Below are 21,695 nucleotides of genomic sequence, written 5' to 3'. Positions count from 1 at the left end.
CCCCCCTCTTTTTTCCGTATTAAAACAAAATGTTAAAATATATTTATATCAATTTTACTTCTACTTTTGAATGTCCATTTTTAGTATTTATATTTTTAAATTTAGCCCTTGATAATTGTTAATTTTCTTTTTGTTATTTATCAACATTTATTAATGATTTGAAACATAATCCAAGGCAAGAGATTTTTCTTCTCTTGATTTTTAGTTTTCAATTACATACCGATGTTGTTTCAGGTTCTTGCTTATATTTCAGGAAATTCACTATTGATTTCGATGTATTTTTAGGTAACTCACTTGTTTCATGGAAAGTTAAGAAGCAAACGATAATGTTTCGATCTTCTATTGAAACTGAATACCAGGTGCTTGCAGCAACAACTAGTGAGATTATTTGGCTTGAATAATTGTTGACTAATATTCAAGTTGCTACACGTCGAAACTTGCATTGATTTATTGTGATAATCAATCTGCAATACATATTGCTTCTAATCCTATTTTTCATGAGAGAGCAAAGCACGTCGAATTTAATTGCCATTTTGTTTGTGATCAAGTCGTTCAAGGAGTTATCAAGTTATTACCTATACAGTCTTCATTGCAATTAGCTGATATTTTTACTAAGGCTTTACCTTTGTTTGTTTTTACATCCTTGTTATGAAAGGTGGGGATTCTTCATATTCACATCCAAGATTGTCATCTTAAAGGGGAGTATTAGGGTTTATTATGTTTGACTTGTTGACTTTATATTCTCTCTCATGTACTCATTGGCTATTTATATTGCCATATCAGCCAATAATATTTTGAGTCAAGTTTACTTTACTCTCACTTAATAGTATTTTCACTCTAAATTTTAATATATATTCAAATATTATATTTTTTGACATAAAAATTATGATTATTATTATTTAGTCAATTTAAATAAAAATTTAACTGTGAGAGACTAAAATTTAGAATTTATTAAAAGTACAAAGGACTAAAACTTAAAATTTAAAAATATATGGACTGAATTTGAATAAACCTCAAAGTATATAAACCAAAATGATATTTTTAACCTAAAACAAAATAATGAAAATTACTAGCCTAGTCCTTCAATTTTCTATAATAATTGCTCACATAAATTTGTTAACTTTATAAAACGTTAGGTTAAATTATAAATATGGTCCCTATGGTTTAGAAAAAGTTATAATTTAGTCTATGTGGTTTATAATTAAAATATAGTTCCTAAAGTTTGATAAAATTCTCATAAATAATTTTCTACGAAGTGAGTAGGAGAGACTATTTATGAAGTTTTATGAAACCATATGAACTAAATTTTAGTTATAAACTATAAAAATTAAATTTTAACTTTCTCAAATTATAGAGATTAAATTTATAATTTAACAACGTTGACAAACTTTTAAAAAGGTTAATGTATACAAATTGATATATGTTAATCACTATGTTCAAAGATTTAGGTTTCTATTAAATCATAATATTGAAATTTGCACATAATAGGTGATTTTCAAATATGTTGTGTCAGTTGGAGACATATATTAAAAAGAAAAGAATAAATGTCTACTAATATACTAAACAGTTTTAAAATTATGAAACCTATTAAGCATAAAAGTTAAATGTTTATAGCTCAAAAACCTATTACAGACTAACTTTGAAAGTTTTTAGACTTTTTTTTTAATTAATTAATTAATTATTTATTTTTTAACTAATAATCTCAAAACTTTTAATTCCATCGGGTTGAAGTCTAAACTAAGAACTATAGTGATGGAAATTTATATAATTTTTGTAAAAGAGAAAAGGTTGACTAGACTGTAAAAGGCAAAAACGAACAAAACATCATTTATTAATAAGACTGTCGTAAATATAGTCATTAAATTCAAAATATTAATAGATATAATATAATATAAAAGAATTTGCTAATATAACGGTTTATCACTTATACATTTTCCTAATTCCTATATTTGCAATTTTTTAAAAATATTGCTATACACTTAGGCCCTCTTTGATAATCATTTCAATTTTTTGTTTTTGGTTTTTGAAAATCAAGCATATTTCCTCTTCATTTCTTATGATAATAAGCTTTTAACAGTTATTTTTTTTAGTTTTCAAAATTTGACTTGATTTTTTAAATCATTGATAAAAAGTAGATACCAAATGAAGAAATTTGAAGGTGGACGTAGTATCTATAGGCTTAACTTTTAAAAACAAAAAACAAAAAACGAAATGGTTATCAAATGAAACCTTAAAAGTATTACCTATTATAATTACCTTTTATTTTAAAACGTTAATACCTCATTTGATAGCTCCGAGTTTTTAGTTTTTGGAAATTAAATTTATAAATATCTGTTCCACTTATTAGTTTCTATATATTTCTACATTTTAATTTTATGAAATATTTTTAAAATACAAGTTAAATTTTAATTTTTCTTTTAAATTTAACTAAAAATTCAAATATTTATGCAAAATAGTGATACACATAATTAAAAACTTACAAGAAAACAAGGAAGTAAATGGCTGTTTTAAATTACACACCATTGTAATTTGAGCATTGTGTGTTTTGTGTCTTTACATTTTATAAAATAGTTAGATAGATTTTGATTAGTTACTTGTCAATTTAAACATATAGCTCAATTAATTAGAAGTTAAACTTCTTCACCCAATTTATTAAACGGAAAGAATCTAAGTTTTCAACTGTGACCACCCGAAAACATTATGATAGAGACGATTTATACAAAACTTTAAGAAATTGAGTTTAGAAATTTGATTTTTGAAAAAAAAAAATTGAGTATCATACTCGAAATATAAGAGTGTGAAAAAAGTTAAATTATACTAAATATCGAATTGTTATAAAACAATATTTTTCACTAAAATAAAGTATGGATTGAGATTGACGTATTAGTTGATGTATAAAAATTCGAAGGTACATGTTAAATTTACAACTATATATGATTAAGATCATTGTTACCATTTATTTCATCTCAAAATATAGGCTAAATTATAAAAAATACCTACGAACTTTGTACTTTATGTCAAAAATACCCTTGAACTTTCAAAAGTTTCAAAAATACCCTTAAACTTTCGAAAAGAGTTAAAAAATGTCCTTGCTATTAGTTATGCATGGAAACTGTTAATGTGTTGTTTCAAAAATACTTTTGAACTTTGAACTTTTAAAAATTTTAAAAATACCCTAACTAAAAAAAAAGTTCAAAAAATAGCTTCATTATTAGTATATGAACAAAAACTGCTAATACCTTGTCGCAAAAATAATTTTAAGATTAAAAACAAGTTTAAAAATGCTTTTACCATTAATATGGTGGTCAATTTGTTTGAAGTTTTCTTAAATTCGAAAAATTCAATTTTAAAACAAATTATATAGATATCTTCGATTTTTCATATAGACACTTTTATTTTTCTCTTATTTTTCCAATTCTTAACTTATACCAATTTTTTCAACAACTAAAATTTTAAGTTAAAACATAAAATTTCACAAAATTCTAAAATTAAGATCTCTGTTTAAAACATACCAAAATGATAAATAATAATAATAATAATAAAAAGTATTTGACTACCTACACCCAACTACTAAAGTACAACTTCGTTAAAACATTCAAGTCCTAAAATTTCATGGTTCCTCATTCTCTTTCTTCTTATCATAGTCCATATACCTTAACACAAGTGTGCAATTTTATTTATTTACTTATTTTATATAAAAAAATGTCAACCGATTAACAAAAAGAGAAGTAAGAGGGTATTGAAGAAGGGATGGGAGAAAAAAAAGTGGAAAATAGAGAAGTAAGACGATATTAATGGTTTTTGTTCATATAATGGTGATGATATTTTTGAACCTTTTTTAAAGTCTAAGAGTATTTTTGAAGCTATTGAAAATTTAGGGGTATTTTGACACAAAACACTAACAATTTTCATCCAAAACGATAAGGATTTTTTGAACTCATTTTTAGAAGTTTAGGATATTTTTTTAAACATTTGAAAGTTCATGGATATTTTTGACACAAAATATAAAGTTTATGGGTATTTTGTATAATTTAACCCAAAATATATCATTTAAATCATTTACAAAATTAATTGTATACATCAATTACTTGGTCAATTTATGTTAATGACGTCACATATGTCTTTTAATTTTTATACATTAATCCTCTCTTCATGTCAATTTTCATCTCATTGTGACGTAACAACTATTGAGATGTATTTCTAAAGTAAATTTCAAGGTTTAAAAGTAAAAATATAACTTAACCAAATAAATAAATAAAGCAAAATATGTATATGTCTAAAAGTTATATAAAAAAACAAATTCAAGTACAATGAAGCCTAGGATTCCATTGAATTTAGGCCAAATTTTAATGCAACGTACCGTCTGAATTTGACCATATTGCTTTTACACAAAGTTATTTTGGAATTTACACAAATCAGCCTTTTTTTTTTAATCTATATTTAAAAAAAAAAGATGTTTTTATTGCAATGTTTCCCTTTTTCTTTTTTTCTTTTTATTTTCCTTTTAATTGATAAAGACATATATTTCCCATTCCCAAATTATTTTAAGGTAAAAAAGGGTAGATTCATTTGACATTTCATCATCAACAGTAAATCAAAAGAGGATCTAATTTTATTAGGGTGTACAGCTAAATTAACAAAGACAACTCCACTTTTCCCATTTTGCACTTTATATTTTAATTTTGTAAAAGTACTTCCAAAACCACCATGTGATGGGCCATTTAGATCTCATTTCTCTCTTTAATTCATAATTTCATTTCTATACATTTTTAATACTATTTCAATTTTTAATTGGTTAGACACTAGAAACACACATATATTTGTAAAAAATAATTTTAAATATGTTTGTTTTTTTAAAGTAGTTACAAATATAACATAAACATTTTTTTTTTTTAAAGGATACCATATTTTATGTACTCCTATATTCTTTTAAAAATTAGATATTGATAATTGTCTCACTCAACCAACACGAAACCATTCATTAAATATGCATTAATTTTAAAACTGATGGTTGACTTAAATAATGAAAGGTAAATCATTATTTTGAACTTGTTATAATCAAATACATTTTATTCTTAGTTGTATTTGCAACCGCTTTTGTGAATGTTTTATTTCTAGTTAAGTAGATATGGAGAATGAAGATTTGAACATCTAATCTAGGAGTATATGTCAATTACCACGAAGATATGTTTGACTATTTTTGTTAAGGTCTGTATCAATTTTTTATTTTATTTTTTAAGAAAATAAATTCTCATTAACAAATGAAAATAGAATTAAAAAAAAAGTCTTTTGAACAAAATGGACCTAACCCATTCAAACTCATCCTCTCTAAACGATAGCTTCCTTGTTCACACTGACCAGCAGATGGGCAGCTTCATTTCTTGCCTTTTTGCACATGGAGATACACTTTTGATGTTTCTACATTATTGGACTCTAATTACACTATGCATTATATTATAAATATTATTACCAAATAGCTTTCTTATTCTATTTTTACAATATAGTGTATATTTAGTTGGGCCTCAATATAATAGCAAGTTACAAAAACTTGGATTTCTAGTGATAGGTGGTGAGATGGAGGGCTCAAGTATCAAGGTTCAAAACAAGTTAAGAAAGAATTGGAAAATAAATTATTGTATGGATAACCCAATCATGAAGACGTTAACGTGGAATAAACCAATTCTAAAATATCAATGAAAACTAACGTTACGTAGACGTCACAAAGCACTATCGCGTTAGGAACGTCCATCCCATTACGAGATAATAAGAGTCTAACACAATATTCATTTCAATCGCAATTTATTTTAAATCAAGAACTACGGCTGCTCTTCAATTGTGATATTATAGTGGGTTGTATTATCCCATCAGACCTCCACTATAATATCATAGTGAAAGGGCACTAACAAGTAACAACCTTAATTGATCAATTGGTGATTTAAAAGAACATTGCAATAGAGCTCTGACTACTTCGTTGAAAGAGACGTCCATATCGCGAGGTGTTACGAGCAATATAGTATTAAGTGACGTCAGCAAAAAGATTACTTTTCATAAACTAGATTAAGTCATTACTCATAAGAGCTACTCCCTCCCAATCATTTTCCTCTACAAAATTGAAAGGAATTCTATCTTCTACACTCGGTTTATTATATGATACTTAGTATCACATTTATTTAAGAAATTTATAAAATCATTTTTAAACATTACTTTATAAGATTAAAGAACACAATCAACAGAGGACTCCAACCAAAAATCATAATGTCCAATCCTTGAATGTATGATTCAATTAATTGAGATCCATGATTTATTTTGCCACGTCAAAGAATTCTTTCAAAATGGCAACAAAATTGCAAAATATAAATCTCAAAATAATAATAATTAATAATAGCATTTTAGTGTTTATATTTTGAAATTTATCTAATTTTAGCCCATGTTATTTTAAATTGTCCGATTATGATTCCATATTTTTCGAAGTTAATTATTATTTATCAGAATTAATTAAATAATAATAATAATTCTCATATAAGAAAATAAAATATCCAAACATGTTTTCAAAATTTACTGTAAATATGCATAGACAAAAAAAAAAAAAATATAAAAAAATCAACAATAAATGGACTAAATTTATTTATTGAAAAAAAATAGTCCCTATATTTTCAATTATCCAAATATGATCTCATATTTTCCATAAATCTTAAATTTAGTCCCTAAAGTTATTTTTATTTTATCAAAATTAATTAAATATTAATAGTAATTTTCATGCAAGAAAATAAAATATGTGAACATACTTTCAAAATTTATTGTAAAAATGTAAATAGATTACAATTTTTTTTTAAAGAGTCAACCATAAATACACTAAATTTAAGATTTATTGAAAGTATAATCCCTCTATTTTCAATTGTCCATTTACGATCCCTATACTTTCCATAAATCTTAAATTTAATTCCTCATATTAAAATTAATTAAATAATAATACTAATTTTTATGCAAGGAAAAAAAATGTGAACATGTTTTTAAAATTTATTGTAAAAATACTAATAGATAATAAAAAGATTATTTAAAAAAAAAACAATAAATAGACTAAATTAGAGATTTATTGAATGTATAAAAACTAATTGTTATATTATTTTAACCTAATAATAAACCCTACTTCACTCTTCCAGCTAGACCTACCAAGATGAGCATAAATGGTGTATAACTGAGCTACCAATGCCATCAGATCAAACTAATAATAACTGCGACCCAGCTTGCATTAAAAACAGCCATTAAAACTAATAATGCCACTTTTTAGTATTTACCCAATTCCACTACCACAAAAATAAGTTATTCTGGGAAGAAACTCCAGACACCCCAACTTCTTCCACATAAAAAAATTGGACAAATCAAGGTACAAAAAAAAAAAAAGGAATATTTCTTTTTCCTTTTTCTCAACTCCCAAACATAAGTCAAAGAAACAGCAAGAAAACATACAAAGTTTCATCCCCTGGAATTTTTTTATTTTTCCCAACTAATTTCAAAACAAGTTAAAATATTTCCAATCTACTCGAAACAAAGTGAGTGCAGAAATATACCAACTACGGTTCGAGGTCCAAAAAATGGAAAATTTTCCTTCTCTTTAACAGCTTCCAAACCAGAATTAAAAGAAATATGCAAGTAAATATACAAATGATACCCTTCGAAGTAAAAAAAGAAAAAAAAATCCAATGAATTTTCAAACAAAAATATTTTCGACCCTGCTGTGAGACAATCGGCCAGCGGTAGGTACACATTGATTGCATAGCAACCGACCAGGCTGAGCAAGATAACCATTATACAGTAGCCTTCCGGGGACAAGAGGGAAAAATAATAGATAAGGGGTAATTACAATGAAATTAAACTTTTTTTTTTCTTTCCTTTTTTCTGTTTAGAGGGGGAATGAAAAAAACATATAGACATATATATATATATATCTGAGGATTAAAAGCAGAATTTGGCGCAAACCATGGATGCAGTAGGAACCCTCCATGGATGCAGTAGGAACCCTCCTCCGAGAGGTCTAGCGTGGCAGCTTAAATTCCACGATCAGCTGAAATATGGCCTAGGATCCTAAAATTGTTGCCTAATTTGGGTCTCCACTCTGTTCTTCCTCTCACAATCTCAGCCCCATTCTCGAACCGAAGTAAGTGATTGCAATCAACATCACTAGCAGTCGCTAAAGTCCCAACGTCCATGCCAGTGACGGCAGTAAGGGACTGCAGCACACTGTCCCTCCCACATTCCCTCCGGTACTCCAAAGTGATGGAAGAAAGTTCATGACTCTCTAATATCGGTGGCGGGGCACTCTATTGACCACGAGCATAATTTGCCAATCAAAGAGAGGAAACCAAGCTTTAGAAGAATAGTTACTGTATAAAATTTTGGGGAAATGTACTAGAGAAGATAACACTATTTTTGCACTGGATCAGAAACCAATGATAAGAAAAGCTAGATTTATCTACCTCGAGAATCCAGCCAATGTACTTCACATTATTAACATGCTGGTTGACATCTAAATCGCTCCATTTAGGCTGCAGTATAGAAATATAGGTGCCATGAGATACAACTTCCAAGTAGAAAAGCATCTTGAGAGTTATTATTGAACCAAATTCCAAACGTCACAATGAAACACACCGAAACACCCAGTGCCAACTTTCTTTTCTCAAGCAACATTTTCAAGCTAAATGAAACAACTTACAGTCAAACCCGTTCGAACATAATCAGCTGTATCATCATCAATTTTTGGAAGTCTCCTGCCATCATCTTCAATAACAGGAGCAGTGTTCATAAAGAATGGCTCTATTTCTATCCTCACTTCCTCAGGAATCTTTGACAACTTTCTTGTCTCTTTATTCATCATAACCCAGATACTTCACGTTGAAAAAAATAGAACTATATCAGTAAACTATGGTCACTACATATGCCATGGCTTGATAGTAGAAAAACGACTGCAATCACAATCCAGTCTCCATGCAAAGATCAAATTAGAATTAAGATTGAAAATAAGTGAATGTAGTTTCCTCAAAATTTGTTTCTGTTTTTTATGAAACACACATAAGAAATTCACAGGTTATAGGAAAACCTACATCACCTATAACCAGAATTATCCATCCAATCATGGGTTCAATCAAAGCTGGTTAACTTTATAATTCATGGGTTGAGAAAAAAAATTACAACAGGTATGAAGAAAAATGATACCATATTTTCATCAGAAAGGGGGGAGGGAACCAACCTGGAAGCTCTTGTCAAAGTGTCCCCAGTTTTGCAATCATACACGAGCCAATCACGGCGCATGCCATTCTTTCCAGAAGCACTGACCCAAGTGTCTACTTGAACGGTATCACCCCTGTGAGCACAATAATCTCCAATATCTCATGCATACAGTCAATGAAAGATGGAAACAGAGGTTAATTAAAGCAGAAGAGACACAGCCAAGCTCCAAAAACTTCCACCTCATAAAGAAAAATGTAAATCAAAGGCCACTTCAGTGACTTATTAGTCTGTGAAAAGTCCAATGTTTCCGTTATCAATTATTTTTAGAAGGTGAAAGTGAGGTGAATATTATATAGTTGCAAGGAACAGGGCAATACTGGATACGTAACCTAAGGGGATAAGACGAAGAAGGTAAACTATTGAATTAAATTCAATTCTCTTCTCACCCACCCAAGTAAAATCACAAGTGTTATAATGAATCCATCTTTAGAAGCGAATACTTCATGGAAGAACTTAAATTTACCAAGTCGGGTAACGGTCTACCATAATCCGCATCTTGGTAACTACCCATATCAGGTTCTTTTTGCACATTTCTGGCGTAGAACCAAATCCATCACCAAGTAGCCCGGCAGTCTTAACATGATTAAGGGCAGTTTCCTGTATAAAAATTCATAGACTGGATTAACTTATCTCCATCTCATAAGCATACGTAAAATTACAATTAATAGATACTCGAAAAACACTCGAATTCATCAATCTAATTGTACCTGTAAATGATTCATTAAAGTCTCTATAGAAGCTGTACGATCAGCACCTATTTCATAGGATCTAATAGAGAAATTCTGGGTAAACACAAGACCATCCTGAACAATCCTTCCCAAACCGAACGGATCTATGAGCATGTCAGGCCGCCTAGGTTTCCAGTCAAGCATCATCCACTGCTTCTCAGCTGCTAAAAAGATAGTGGTAATAGCAGCAAGAAGCATGCTCCAGTCAGGCAGCTGGTTAATAAAAGTTCGTGGGTGAGATGACGAGAAGTCATCCCCAGCCTTGACACCACCTGCAGATGTTGATAAACCAGTTGAGCTTCCATTTACTTTGGAAGGGGCTTGAGCATTAGTCTTCACCTGAAGACTTCCAGAAGACAGAGATTTAGACTTGATCCCCCCCAAATTCGCAGATCCACCTCCAATTTTGGTGTTCTTTGCTCCAGAGTCAGAAGATGAAGAAGGAAGAGGATAAAACGCGGATGTAGCAGCAGTTGCTACCATGATGAACTTCAAACAACAAAATCAAACACTTCAGTATATCAATAAATAGCTTGAACGCAAGCTTTGCTGCTAATAAATGAAAAATTAAAAACAACAGGAACCAAATTAAAGATTATTCATCTGTATTGGAATATAAGAATACACATAGTGAAATCAGCATCTAATCAGAAATGAATTGAAGACAACGGAAAAGATAAAATCAAAATTAAAAAAAAAAAAAAAAAAAAAAAAACTGTAGCAAAATCCTAGACCGAATAATTAAAGGTCCTTATGAGTGAAGACTCCAAAAATTGCCAACAGCAAGCAGACTACCTAAAAGAACAGTACCTTCAATTTCTATATCTGCTCTGTCCCACTCCACTAATTGACCGAGAAAACAGAGGAAAGTAGAAGGAAAAAAAAAAAATTCGGAAGTCAAAGAATAGTACAAAAACTACTAGAAAGAACAAACACATGTAATTAAAAATACATACATATCAGAACCATATGAGAATCGTAGAGAGACTTATGAGTATTACTATAAACTAGAAATGCGAAACTAAATGTCGAGAACAAATAAACATTTTCCAGAACGATAAGATGAAAAGATACAACCAAGAATGAAGAAAGAAACGGAATAAGTTCAACTAAAAACCCAAAAATCTCACGACAAATTCGAATTTCTAGAATATATCGAGTTCCAATTCTCCAAACCAAATGAACACTACATTCCCTCACATTCTCAAGAACATAAAACGCCAATCTGAAAAGAGAATAACACGAAAGAACATTGAATGCAAACCTTGAAGAAGGCAAGAAAATGGTAATGGTGGCGCGGGAGAATCCAAATCCACAGCAAAGAGAAAAATGCAGCAAAAATGGCTAGTGATTCATTGGGGATCAATCAACAGACCCTTGTTCGTCGTCGATTTTTAGGGTTTGTGGTTTTTTTTTCCCCTCTTTTAAGGAGCCCCGATATTCGTTTGAAAAAGCACAAGAAAAAAAAAAGAGAGAAAGAAATACGATACGAGAAGAAAGAGATAGAAGGGTTGTGTATGTGAAATGAGAGATCCCAGGTCCCTCGACCAGATATATAGCAACCACCTGTCCCGGTCCCGCCTTTTCTTTCAAATTTCCAGATTCAGCCACATTTCTTCTCTTATTTACGATTTTGCCCCTCTCGTCCTTTTCCTTCAACCTTCTCTCTCGCATCCGCCACCATCCTTTATTATTATTGCTCACATTTATCGTTGGAGGGTTAGATTTCTATTTTTCTTTTTTCTTTTTTTGTCTCTCTCTCAATTATATTATAAAAATACATTCTAGAAATAGAATAAACTCAATTTATTTTTTAAAAAAACTAAAATATGCATTATGTAATGTATTATAAATTATATAATTTTACAAAGTAATAATTATACAATCTTTTTTAAAAATAAATTGTACTCATAAAACTATCTACTAATATTTAATGGATAAAGATACGATTTATAAATATGATATCACACACATTTTAAATAACTACTTAAATTAGAATCTAATTTTTGAATATGCTACCAACCATATATCTCATGGGATACAAATTTTTATTTTTAGAACTATTTGAATTTTGGGGAAAAATTTTTGTTTTGTCTCTAAATTTTGAATCTATTTTTCTAGTAGTTAAGTTTAAAAAAATTACACATTTAGTTCCTAAGTGTTGAATTTTATTTCAATTTAGTTTTTAGGTTTCAAAATTTATACTTTTAACTTCAATTTTTTTTATTATGTATTCACTTCTAGTTTCAGGTCGTTAATATCTATTAATTAATTAATTATGATGTGAAATTTAAAATTTAATAGTGATGAAAAATAGTGAAACTTAATTAATTATAATTCTTTTAAATTAACTAAATAAACATGAACACTAAATACGAAAAGTGTGTATTTAGTAAAAATCGAAATTAAAAGTGTAAATCATGAATCCTATGGAACAAATTGAACCAAAATTTAAATCTCAAATGTAAAATTATAATATTTTGAAATCTAATAACTGAATCGAAACCAAATTCAAAACTTAAATACTAAAAGTGTAACATTTTAAAACGTAAAATTCAAATGAAAACTAAATCCAATACTTAGGGACCAAAAAAGTAATTTTTTCATTTATTTTTTTGTTTATTGTTTTTAAAAATTAATTTTTATAAATGTTACTTTCACTTGTAAAGTCCTATATATTTTATTATATACTTTCTATCCGTATTTTTAAAAATCAATCCAAAATCTAAAAAATATATATATATCGTTTTCAAAAAACTTTTTTCTGTTGAGAATTTGTTTAAGAATTAAAGTTTTTTTTTTTTTTTTTATTAAATGTAAATCCATAACTGAAAAATAGATTAAAAAAAAAAAACAAGCATAAATTTCAAAAGTTGAAAACTAGAAAGTTATTTATCCAATATTTCCATCAATAGTACAATATATATTCATGTTAGATAAAATACATAAACTATTAAAAAAAGAGATATTTTTTAAAATTTCATGAAAATAATAATTTAGTTCTTCAACATTAGTTTGTAATAAATTAGCCTATGTAATTTTTAAATTTGAAATAATTTAACCCTAAACAATTTGTAATAATTAAATCTAGTCATTCCAAGTTTGTATTAATTTAATTCTTACCTTAAAAATACTATCAAAATAGTCGATTTTTTTTATTTAAGGAACAACAAATATTTCGTAGTTCGTAAATACAGTCTAACCTTTAGCTCTTAATCAATTTATATGAATCTACGTGTAATAAGTGAACCAAGCTCGAGGTCAATTTAATTCTTAATTTTGTGTTAAGTAGACAATTAATATATTTGACATTTCTTAATATCTAAGAACCTATAGTTTAAGCTTTAGATCTATTAGATATAACTTTTCGTTTCTCTAATTTTTTTCATGAATCTTTTCTAGAACAGTTAATATAACCATCTTTATTATCATCCAATTATTTTATACATTACACCAATATAATAGAAATATCAGATCAACATTCTATTAATGGTTTTCATAATAAGAATTAAATAGGGATTATAATCCAAAGTTCAAACATGTATTTAAAGAATTCCATTTTTCTTTTAATTTTTATCAACAATTTTTTTTACCTAATTAGACAGAGTTGATTAATTTATTTGTTAACTAATAAGTAATTACTATAACAAGCTTAAAATTTAAAATCTATCAAGCAAACAAAGTCCATCTTTTTTTTTTAAGGAAAACGAGTCCATTTATGTTGATTGAAAATATATATCTTAATTTTGTTAAGTAATAATAAAGGTTTGATATGAGGATGTGATTGAATTAATATACATCAAATAAAAGTAGACGTTTGGGTATGGTCTAAAAGGGAGCCCATATAATAAAATTAGAGTTGCAATGTCGATGAATACTACATGCATTCAAATTTGATCCATTTCCCATAAATTGTGCACCATCACTCGAAATGGACCCCTATAACTTATTAAGGCTATAAGTAACACAATACAAACAAAACAAATTAAATATTCTTTTGTTCCTTAAAATTTTTCTTACTAAAATATAATTCTTATTATTGAGCCTAACTCATTAAATAAGACATCAATTATTATCACCAGAATTGATAGTTCAATCTTTCATCCACCATTGTTGAATTAATTACAAAATATCACTACTACAAATTTGGCATTTGTCGATGGACAAAAAAATGTCAAAAAATAGCAAAAAAAAAACGTCAAGGAAGCCAACATAAAAAAAAATATTTTTGTTGATGGCCAAAAAAAGTCATCGAAAATCCTTTTTTGACATTCTTGGCCACCAATAAAAGGTACATTGACGTTTCTTGCCCATCAACTATATGGAAAAACCGTAAATGAAAATTCCTTTGTTACTTTTTGAATGTCAAAGTAAAGTAATATCGATATTTTTTATCCATTAACTATTTTTTAAAAAGGTCAAGAAAATCCTTTTTGTGTGTCAATAAAACTGTTTTATTATCTATCAACTTATGTTTTTATTGACATTTTTTTAACGTCAATTGTACATTTTTATTGACGTTTTTTTACTCATCAACTATACCAGTTTGAAAAAAACCAAGTAATTGGAACCCTCATATACAACTTGCAATGTTTGATTCTCCCAAAGGAATAGTTACAAAATCAGGTCATTCAAACAAGCTTTTAACACCTGAAATTTGTATTATCAACACAACCAAATACAACTAATAGTTTCCAACTTGTAGTTTACATACAATTAACAAATATCAACTTCACATAACTAATAAAATGTTCAAATTCTCCCAAAGCAACAGTTACAAAACTAGCTAGTAAGCCCTATACCCCACCACAATGCTCATCATTACTTCTAGAGATATTGCTCAGCCATTGACTCTAGGACCCAGGTGTGTTTCATTAAATTTGAGAAGTACTTCATTGTTCTACCTAAGAAAACGAGGGCAACATTTGCACCAAATTCAAATAGGCAATGAAACTTTTTGGCCTCTTCAACAATGGTATTTTGTAGAAATTGGCAATCAAAGAAGAGAATTGATGAGCTAATCCTTTCAAACTCCAATTGCTAAACATTATTCATAGGCTATTTTGGCCGCAAATAGATTCAACTAAATCTAACCATACACTATCATAATATAAGCCCAAGAACTAAGAAGATGTTTGGGGTAAGAACTATCTTAAGACTATGATAATCATCTCCTATTACAATAAACACTATTTCAAAACTCTCAATTAACTACCGTTAATACTATTTCATTTACTACAATATTTACTATTTGCTACAATTTTTACTATGTTACATTCATCATACTATTTCCTTCTCAAACTAAAATAGTTTACACCACAAACACATACTATATTATAATCCAAAACACAAACTATTATAACTCAACTAGAATAAACTACAACTATAATAACTAACTTCTTGTTCCAAACGTCCCTTAGTTCTTGAATACCAAGAGAGTCAGAGCTACCTATGATTAATATATGCAACTTCAAGGGATTCTATTTGCCATAAAAGATAAATACAACATAATTGATTTTTTCCCATTCCATTTCACTAGTTCTCAACTTCATTATACACTTGAAACATATATCACAAAACAAACCTGTGAAGTCTAAAAAATGGATCTTCTTCACACATCTCTTGCAATTGATGTTGATAATTTTGTTAGTCCTCAAATAACTCTAGAAAATGGATCAACAACATGGCAAGTTCATAACACAAATTATAGAACCTTTTTTCTTTTCCACAACACTTTATTTCATTCAAAGGCAAAATGAGGAAATTTTGTCTCTTCTTCCAACTTAAAATCAAAACTGTAAGAGACAAATAAAATTTATTTTCAGCATCCCAACTACTTAAACTCCAAGCTTTTTATATTTCAGCCTTAGGTAACCAAAAACTTAATTGATTGATGCTTAACTAATCATTTTTCTTTTTAAAGAAAACAAAATATAGAAGTAAGATCCAACCGGGATTAAAGGACCAAGCTCTAAAAGTTATAAAGTTGGCACAAACACGTCCAAATCAAAAACTTGAATTTGCTAAAAGAACAAATACAACTACAACACAGAATAACAAAAAATTGAAACATTATTATGGGTTAGGGTTATAAGTCCAATTTTCATTATTTTTGACTAATTGAAAAAGGTTTCAAAGTCTTAATATTCACAAAAACACGTACTAAACCATAGTCATTTCTTCTGGATAATGCCCCAAATCTTTCAAATACCAAGAATCTAACAACCAAACAATATTTGTAACTTAAATTTAAACCAAAACTTAATGGGTTATTTAAGAACTCCAAGAAAAATCCAAAAGCGACGGCAAAGAAACTTACCAACGAACCGAACGGACGCTGGTGGGGCTATTGTGTTGTAGGGACGAGGAATAACTGTGGCGCTGGCGAAGCTGATCACAGGAGTAGATGCAAGCAGCGACCAACGGCGAACTTAGAACAGTGATCTATCGAGGGTGGGTACCTCGGAGTGCAGTGTGAACAAGAGAGAGAAAGAGACCGACTGAAGAAAAGAAACCCACCGAAAAGCAAATGAATGTGATTGGGGACAGCAACACGAACGACCGGTGAGTAGCGCGAAGGTCAGCGATGGACAGGCTGATTGGTGGGGTTGATCATGTTAGATTTTATGCTCGTAAAACTCATAGATAATAAAGGTAAATAATTGACCATCATTAATAAAAAGTTATCGATGTTATTTTAAGAAGTGTTATCAATTGTGTTGTATGTGTTTTGTCCTAATAATTCTAAATACAATAAATTAATATTTAGGCTGTCTTATAAAATCTTAAATTGTATGTGGAGACATATAAGGACTAATGTTCAAAATACAGTCTAAAGGGTCTATAGTATAAGGATAAGGTTAGGAACCTTATTTTGATGACATTATGGATATAACTCACTTTGTATGTGATATAAACGCAATGATCCAATGCATTCGTGTAGTTGACATTCTAGTGTAGGTCCATGAAGTCTCCTTCCTAGTTTGTAAAGGGAATTAAGGTAATTATGTCCTAAATTGAGTTTGAAATGTTCAAATTCACTTAGAGAAATAGTATAGTGTATAATGATACATTATAATATAAAGTTTATATTTTAATTAAACTTTATAATATAAATTCAATTTTGGATATGATTCAAAATTAATTAATGGGAGAATTAAGTATTTGAAGGAGTTCAAATATTAATTTAATATGAATTGAATTCATATTAAAACTATAGGTTAAAATTAATGTGTATTAGATGCACATTAAAAATATAGGTTATAAGAAAAATACAATCGAATATGATTCAAATGTAGACTAAATTAAACATTTGATATTCAATTTGATAATTATTTAATTGGAGAATTAAATAATTATTTAATTTAATTTGATTAAATTAAAACTATAACTTATATGAGAGTTGTTTCATTTAATATGATTTAAATGAAATCATTAATTAAATTAGATTTAATTAATTATTATTTAATTAATTAAATCAGATAACTTCCATGTAGGGGAGTTATCTAAAACGTGGGTTATCCCACGTTTCCTCTCTCTCACTTTCTCCATTGGTTGAAAAACCTGCAAAATTGGAGAATGTAAGGTGATTGCAATTTGGACAAACAAAACAATTTTGTGAACAAATTTTCTCTCCAAAAATTCTTCTTCTCTTCCCATATAATTTTTGGTTCCCACAAACCACACCTCAATTTTTAGAGAATAGCAAGGTTATCGATTTGGTGGTATTCAAGAAATCTCAAAGGAGAATTGATGATTTTAACTCGAGTCTCCATAAGAGAGTAGAGTTCTTTCCCTTTTTCTGTAGGATTGATTTTTTTTTTTTAAGCATGCTTATCTTAGATTAATTTTACAGTAGGTTTTCTTTTTTTGTCTCTATGATATTCTGTCAGTTTCTCAATGTACTTGTATTTCACATTTTTTAAATTAACTTTGAGTAAGGTCCTGATATTTTTCTCTGCGCTAGGGCTTTGATCCTTACAATTGATATCAGAGCCATCTTGTAGAATTAATTTAGATTTTGAAATTTGCACTGGGTTTTGGTTGGATGAATTGCATTGTGAATGTGATTTTTGCAATGAATGTTTACTGTAATTTATGGCCATAGAATTTCATGTTTTGATTCGATCAAATTGTAAAGACTCCTATGTTTTTGGGTATTTAATCATATAATTCAAGTTCTTTGTAAGTCCGTGTCTAGAATTAAGGCTGTAAACGATGAAGATCGAAACCAATTTTGGCAAAAAAACGGAAGAACAATTAACGAGCTGCATAGAATCACGTTTCATTGTCCAGCGTTGCAACGCTCCGACACATGCGACGCTAGGGTTATGTTACATGCGGTTCAACTGCGGTCTAGGGTGGTTTAATTTGGTTTGGTTGGTTCAAAGTGGTTTGGTCTGATTCTACACTAGGTTGACACGGTTCGTGTTTTGGGGTTCGGTTCGAAGCAGTTCGGGTCGGTTCGAGTTGTTCTAGTCCTGACATAAGCAGGTTTAGGATAAAATTTGTATAATTATTGTAATTTATTGCTTTATTTTATCAATCAAAATTACCGTTCATTTTCTATTTAAATGCTTTGTGGATGTCATTTAGATAAATCCCACCATAGGTTAAGCATGTTCATGCATTTTAATATATTATAAACATTATAATGTATGGTATTAATGCATGATATGTATATAATTTCATGAGTTATTTAATGTATTTTAATATGTTAAATATATGAAATTGGAAAAACATGCTGCATGACATTACTGATAAATATAAAGAGTTATATTTATCTATGTTTTGTGTATGCATGATTGATTTTCATGAGTTGTTTAATATAAGTATTATATTAATAAAGTTGAAAATCAATTTGCATCGAGCATGACACATCCATAGTTTAATATAATTGTTATATTAAAGTCATGAAATGCATGTAATATGGTTTTCTTGTCATGATTGTTAATCAATTAAACCATATAAAGTATGATTATAGGGCTAATAATTAGTTTTGTAATAGTTATAAAATTAATATTTAATAACCGTCAACCTATAATATAGAGCTGCATGCAAACATAGAATCTTAGGGAATTAGAATTAATTTTAAAATATTTAAAATTAATTTAGACCTTAGATTATATTAATTCTAATAAGATTAAAATTAAGTCCTATTTTTTTTAATAGATTTAAAATATGACTAATAGGCAGGACTTTAAGTTATAAGAGAACTCTACTAGTGAAGTTTTGTCTAGGTTGGAGGTTCTTAAGATGATGGTTTACAGAACACCTCCCACGGAATTGACCTGAAACTTGAGTTGAATTAACCTTAGTCTTGTTACCATGCATTGTCACTAGGTTAATTAAATGGTTTAATTCATCTAAAGCATTAGAGTAAAGACCTTATTATAATAGGAATAGACTTAGATGGATTCCTTAGCTAGAATTTAACTAAGTGTAATAAAACCCTAAAATGGTAGAACACTTTAGTGGGAGAAAAATAGTAGATGGAATATATCAGTTTAGCTCTCATATCCTTAAGAGTTCACACCGTGAGATTCATGCACAACTTTGTGTTGCCCTAGCTGCGGCCTCCCTTCGGATAGTGTTTGCATGAGTTAATACCAAGGTGAATAAGGAAAGTATTCATAGTAAGTGGAAGAATGACGTATGTCAATGTATCCTACGGTTTTCTCTATTAGGTTACACCCTGAGATTCCTATGATTTGCCAGCGCGTCATCCTAGAGTGACCATCCCTTTAGAGGGCCTGATAATAGGATTCAGAACGACGCAAACTCCAATAATGGATAGGGTTTCTTAGGTTAATCTTCAACAATTGTCTTTTCTTATGATAGCCTGTTGAAACGTATCTTTGGGATCTGAAAATGGTAGGTTCACACTTATGGGATGAATTAAGCTAGTTAATGAATAATTGGGCAAAAAACGGTAGCTAAGAACTATAGGAATAAGGTTATTCTGGTATTAGTAATTAGCTGAGATTGTCTCAATTTAAGGAGAGGTAGTTGATCACTTTTCGGTGGTTGTTGCTCTAAACCTCTGAAGGATCGTTGCAAAAACTAAATCAATAGTTTAATTAGGATTCTTTGATTGCTTGTTTTTGCTGAATTGATTATATATTTGTATTTTGTGTAATGGGTTAAGGAAATTATAACTGAACAATCAATTATTTGTTATTCGTTTCAGCATCTCTTCCACAATTATTTCCTTGCTTAAGAACGAAAAACTAACTGATGAAAACTATGCAATATGGAAATCTAACTTGATTACGATTCTAGTTACCAATGATCTGCGGTTCGTCTTAACGGAGGAGTGTTCTCTAATCCCTATTCGAAATGCATCCCAATCATTGAGGGATGCTTATGACCGTTGGATAAAGGTCAATAACAAGGCTCGAGTCTATATCTTGGTAAGTCTGTCTAACATTCTTACCAAGAAACACAAGGTCATGATCACTGCACGTCAGATCATGGAGTCTCTTCAAGAGATGTTTGGACAACTGTCCTCTCAGATCCGTCACGAGGCCCTCAAGTACGTTTATAATGCGCAAATGTAGGAAGGCTAATCAGTGAGAGAACATGTTATTGACCTGATGGTCCACTTCTATGTCGTCGAAATGAACGACACGGTCATATACAAGCAAAGTTAGGTGTCCTTTATTCTGGAATCTCTTCCAAAGAGTTTTCTCCAATTTTGTAGCAATGCAGTTATGAATAAAATAGAGTAAATCATAACTACCTTCCTAAATGAATTACAGATGATGAAATACATACATGCACAATGGAAGAAATAACGGATCTAAAGTACTCTAATTAGGTTAATTTCAAATAATAAACATGCAAGTAAAATAAGAACAAAGGGATAGAAGATATACAAACATTGTAGTCTCAAATCTTCTCCAAATTAGCTCCAATCTCCTCAAGAGCGGTTCTTAGACCACCACGGGAGTCTTGCCAACTATTCTCTAGCTTTAAAACGGAATAGTGGGATTCGATGAGTGACTAATTTGGAGAGAAAAAGGTTAAGTATTTGAGAGAAAATAATTATGAGATTATCAAATAATCTCATAAAATCCACTTTGGCCAAGAGTTGTATAATTCATAAATCTCTTCCTTTTATAGGCCACATCATACAAAATATGAAAAATTTGAGTTTAATGAGAATTTGACACTAAAAAATCCACTAACTAAAAGTGAGATTAGTGAGGCAAGTGTCTTCAAATGAAGACAATACTTAGCAATGCAAATGTTGGAATTTCCCACTCACAATTGTTGGATCTTTCCACTAACTTGGTTAAAGATCAAAGTTTGACTCCCAAAGTCCAAAATCAACAAATTTGACTTTTTGACTTCAAAGTCAAAAGTCAACATTTTGACTTTCATTGCATTTTTTACATAGTCAACAATTTTGACCTTTATTACAATTTTGACATAGTCAACTATTTTGACTTTTATTACAATCAATTTCATTTAATTTCAACATTAATTTTAAAATTAAATTTATATTAAATAATTAATTAAACAATTTAATTTAATACTAAATCCAACACTAATCACAATCAATATGAATCCTTATTCATAATTTTGATATTTAAATCTTACTTATCTCCTATTTTCTCTCTCTTTATGTTTAATTCACAATTACATTAGGTTAAATATTTCATATATATTTAATGCTTT

General features: G+C 29.1%; 1 protein-coding gene across 2 annotated transcripts; it reads right to left on the bottom strand.

The window, feature by feature from the left end:
* Window positions 1–7,581: 7,581 nt before the first annotated feature.
* Window positions 7,582–11,545, bottom strand: LOC120080246 (palmitoyl-acyl carrier protein thioesterase, chloroplastic-like). Of its 2 annotated transcripts, none has more exons than XM_039034857.1 (7): window positions 11,278–11,545; window positions 9,993–10,502; window positions 9,749–9,882; window positions 9,245–9,358; window positions 8,711–8,882; window positions 8,475–8,543; window positions 7,582–8,318 (listed from the first exon to the last, which is right to left on the bottom strand). In XM_039034857.1, the coding sequence occupies exons 2-7, from the start codon at window positions 10,494–10,496 to the stop codon at window positions 8,046–8,048; spliced, it is 1,266 nt and encodes a 421-aa protein (XP_038890785.1). In that variant the 5' UTR covers window positions 10,497–10,502; window positions 11,278–11,545; the 3' UTR covers window positions 7,582–8,045. The 2 variants fall into 2 exon arrangements, with proteins under 2 accessions (XP_038890785.1, XP_038890786.1); XM_039034858.1 differs by lacking the exon at window positions 11,278–11,545 and adding an exon at window positions 10,824–10,847.
* Between the last annotated feature and the right edge of the window lie 10,150 nt (window positions 11,546–21,695).

This window comes from Benincasa hispida, chromosome 6 (genome assembly GCF_009727055.1).
Source record: "Benincasa hispida cultivar B227 chromosome 6, ASM972705v1, whole genome shotgun sequence".
Lineage (NCBI taxonomy): Eukaryota > Viridiplantae > Streptophyta > Magnoliopsida > Cucurbitales > Cucurbitaceae > Benincasa > Benincasa hispida.
Note: the sequence above shows the minus strand (reverse complement) of the source record. Positions and strands in the feature narration are given on the sequence as shown.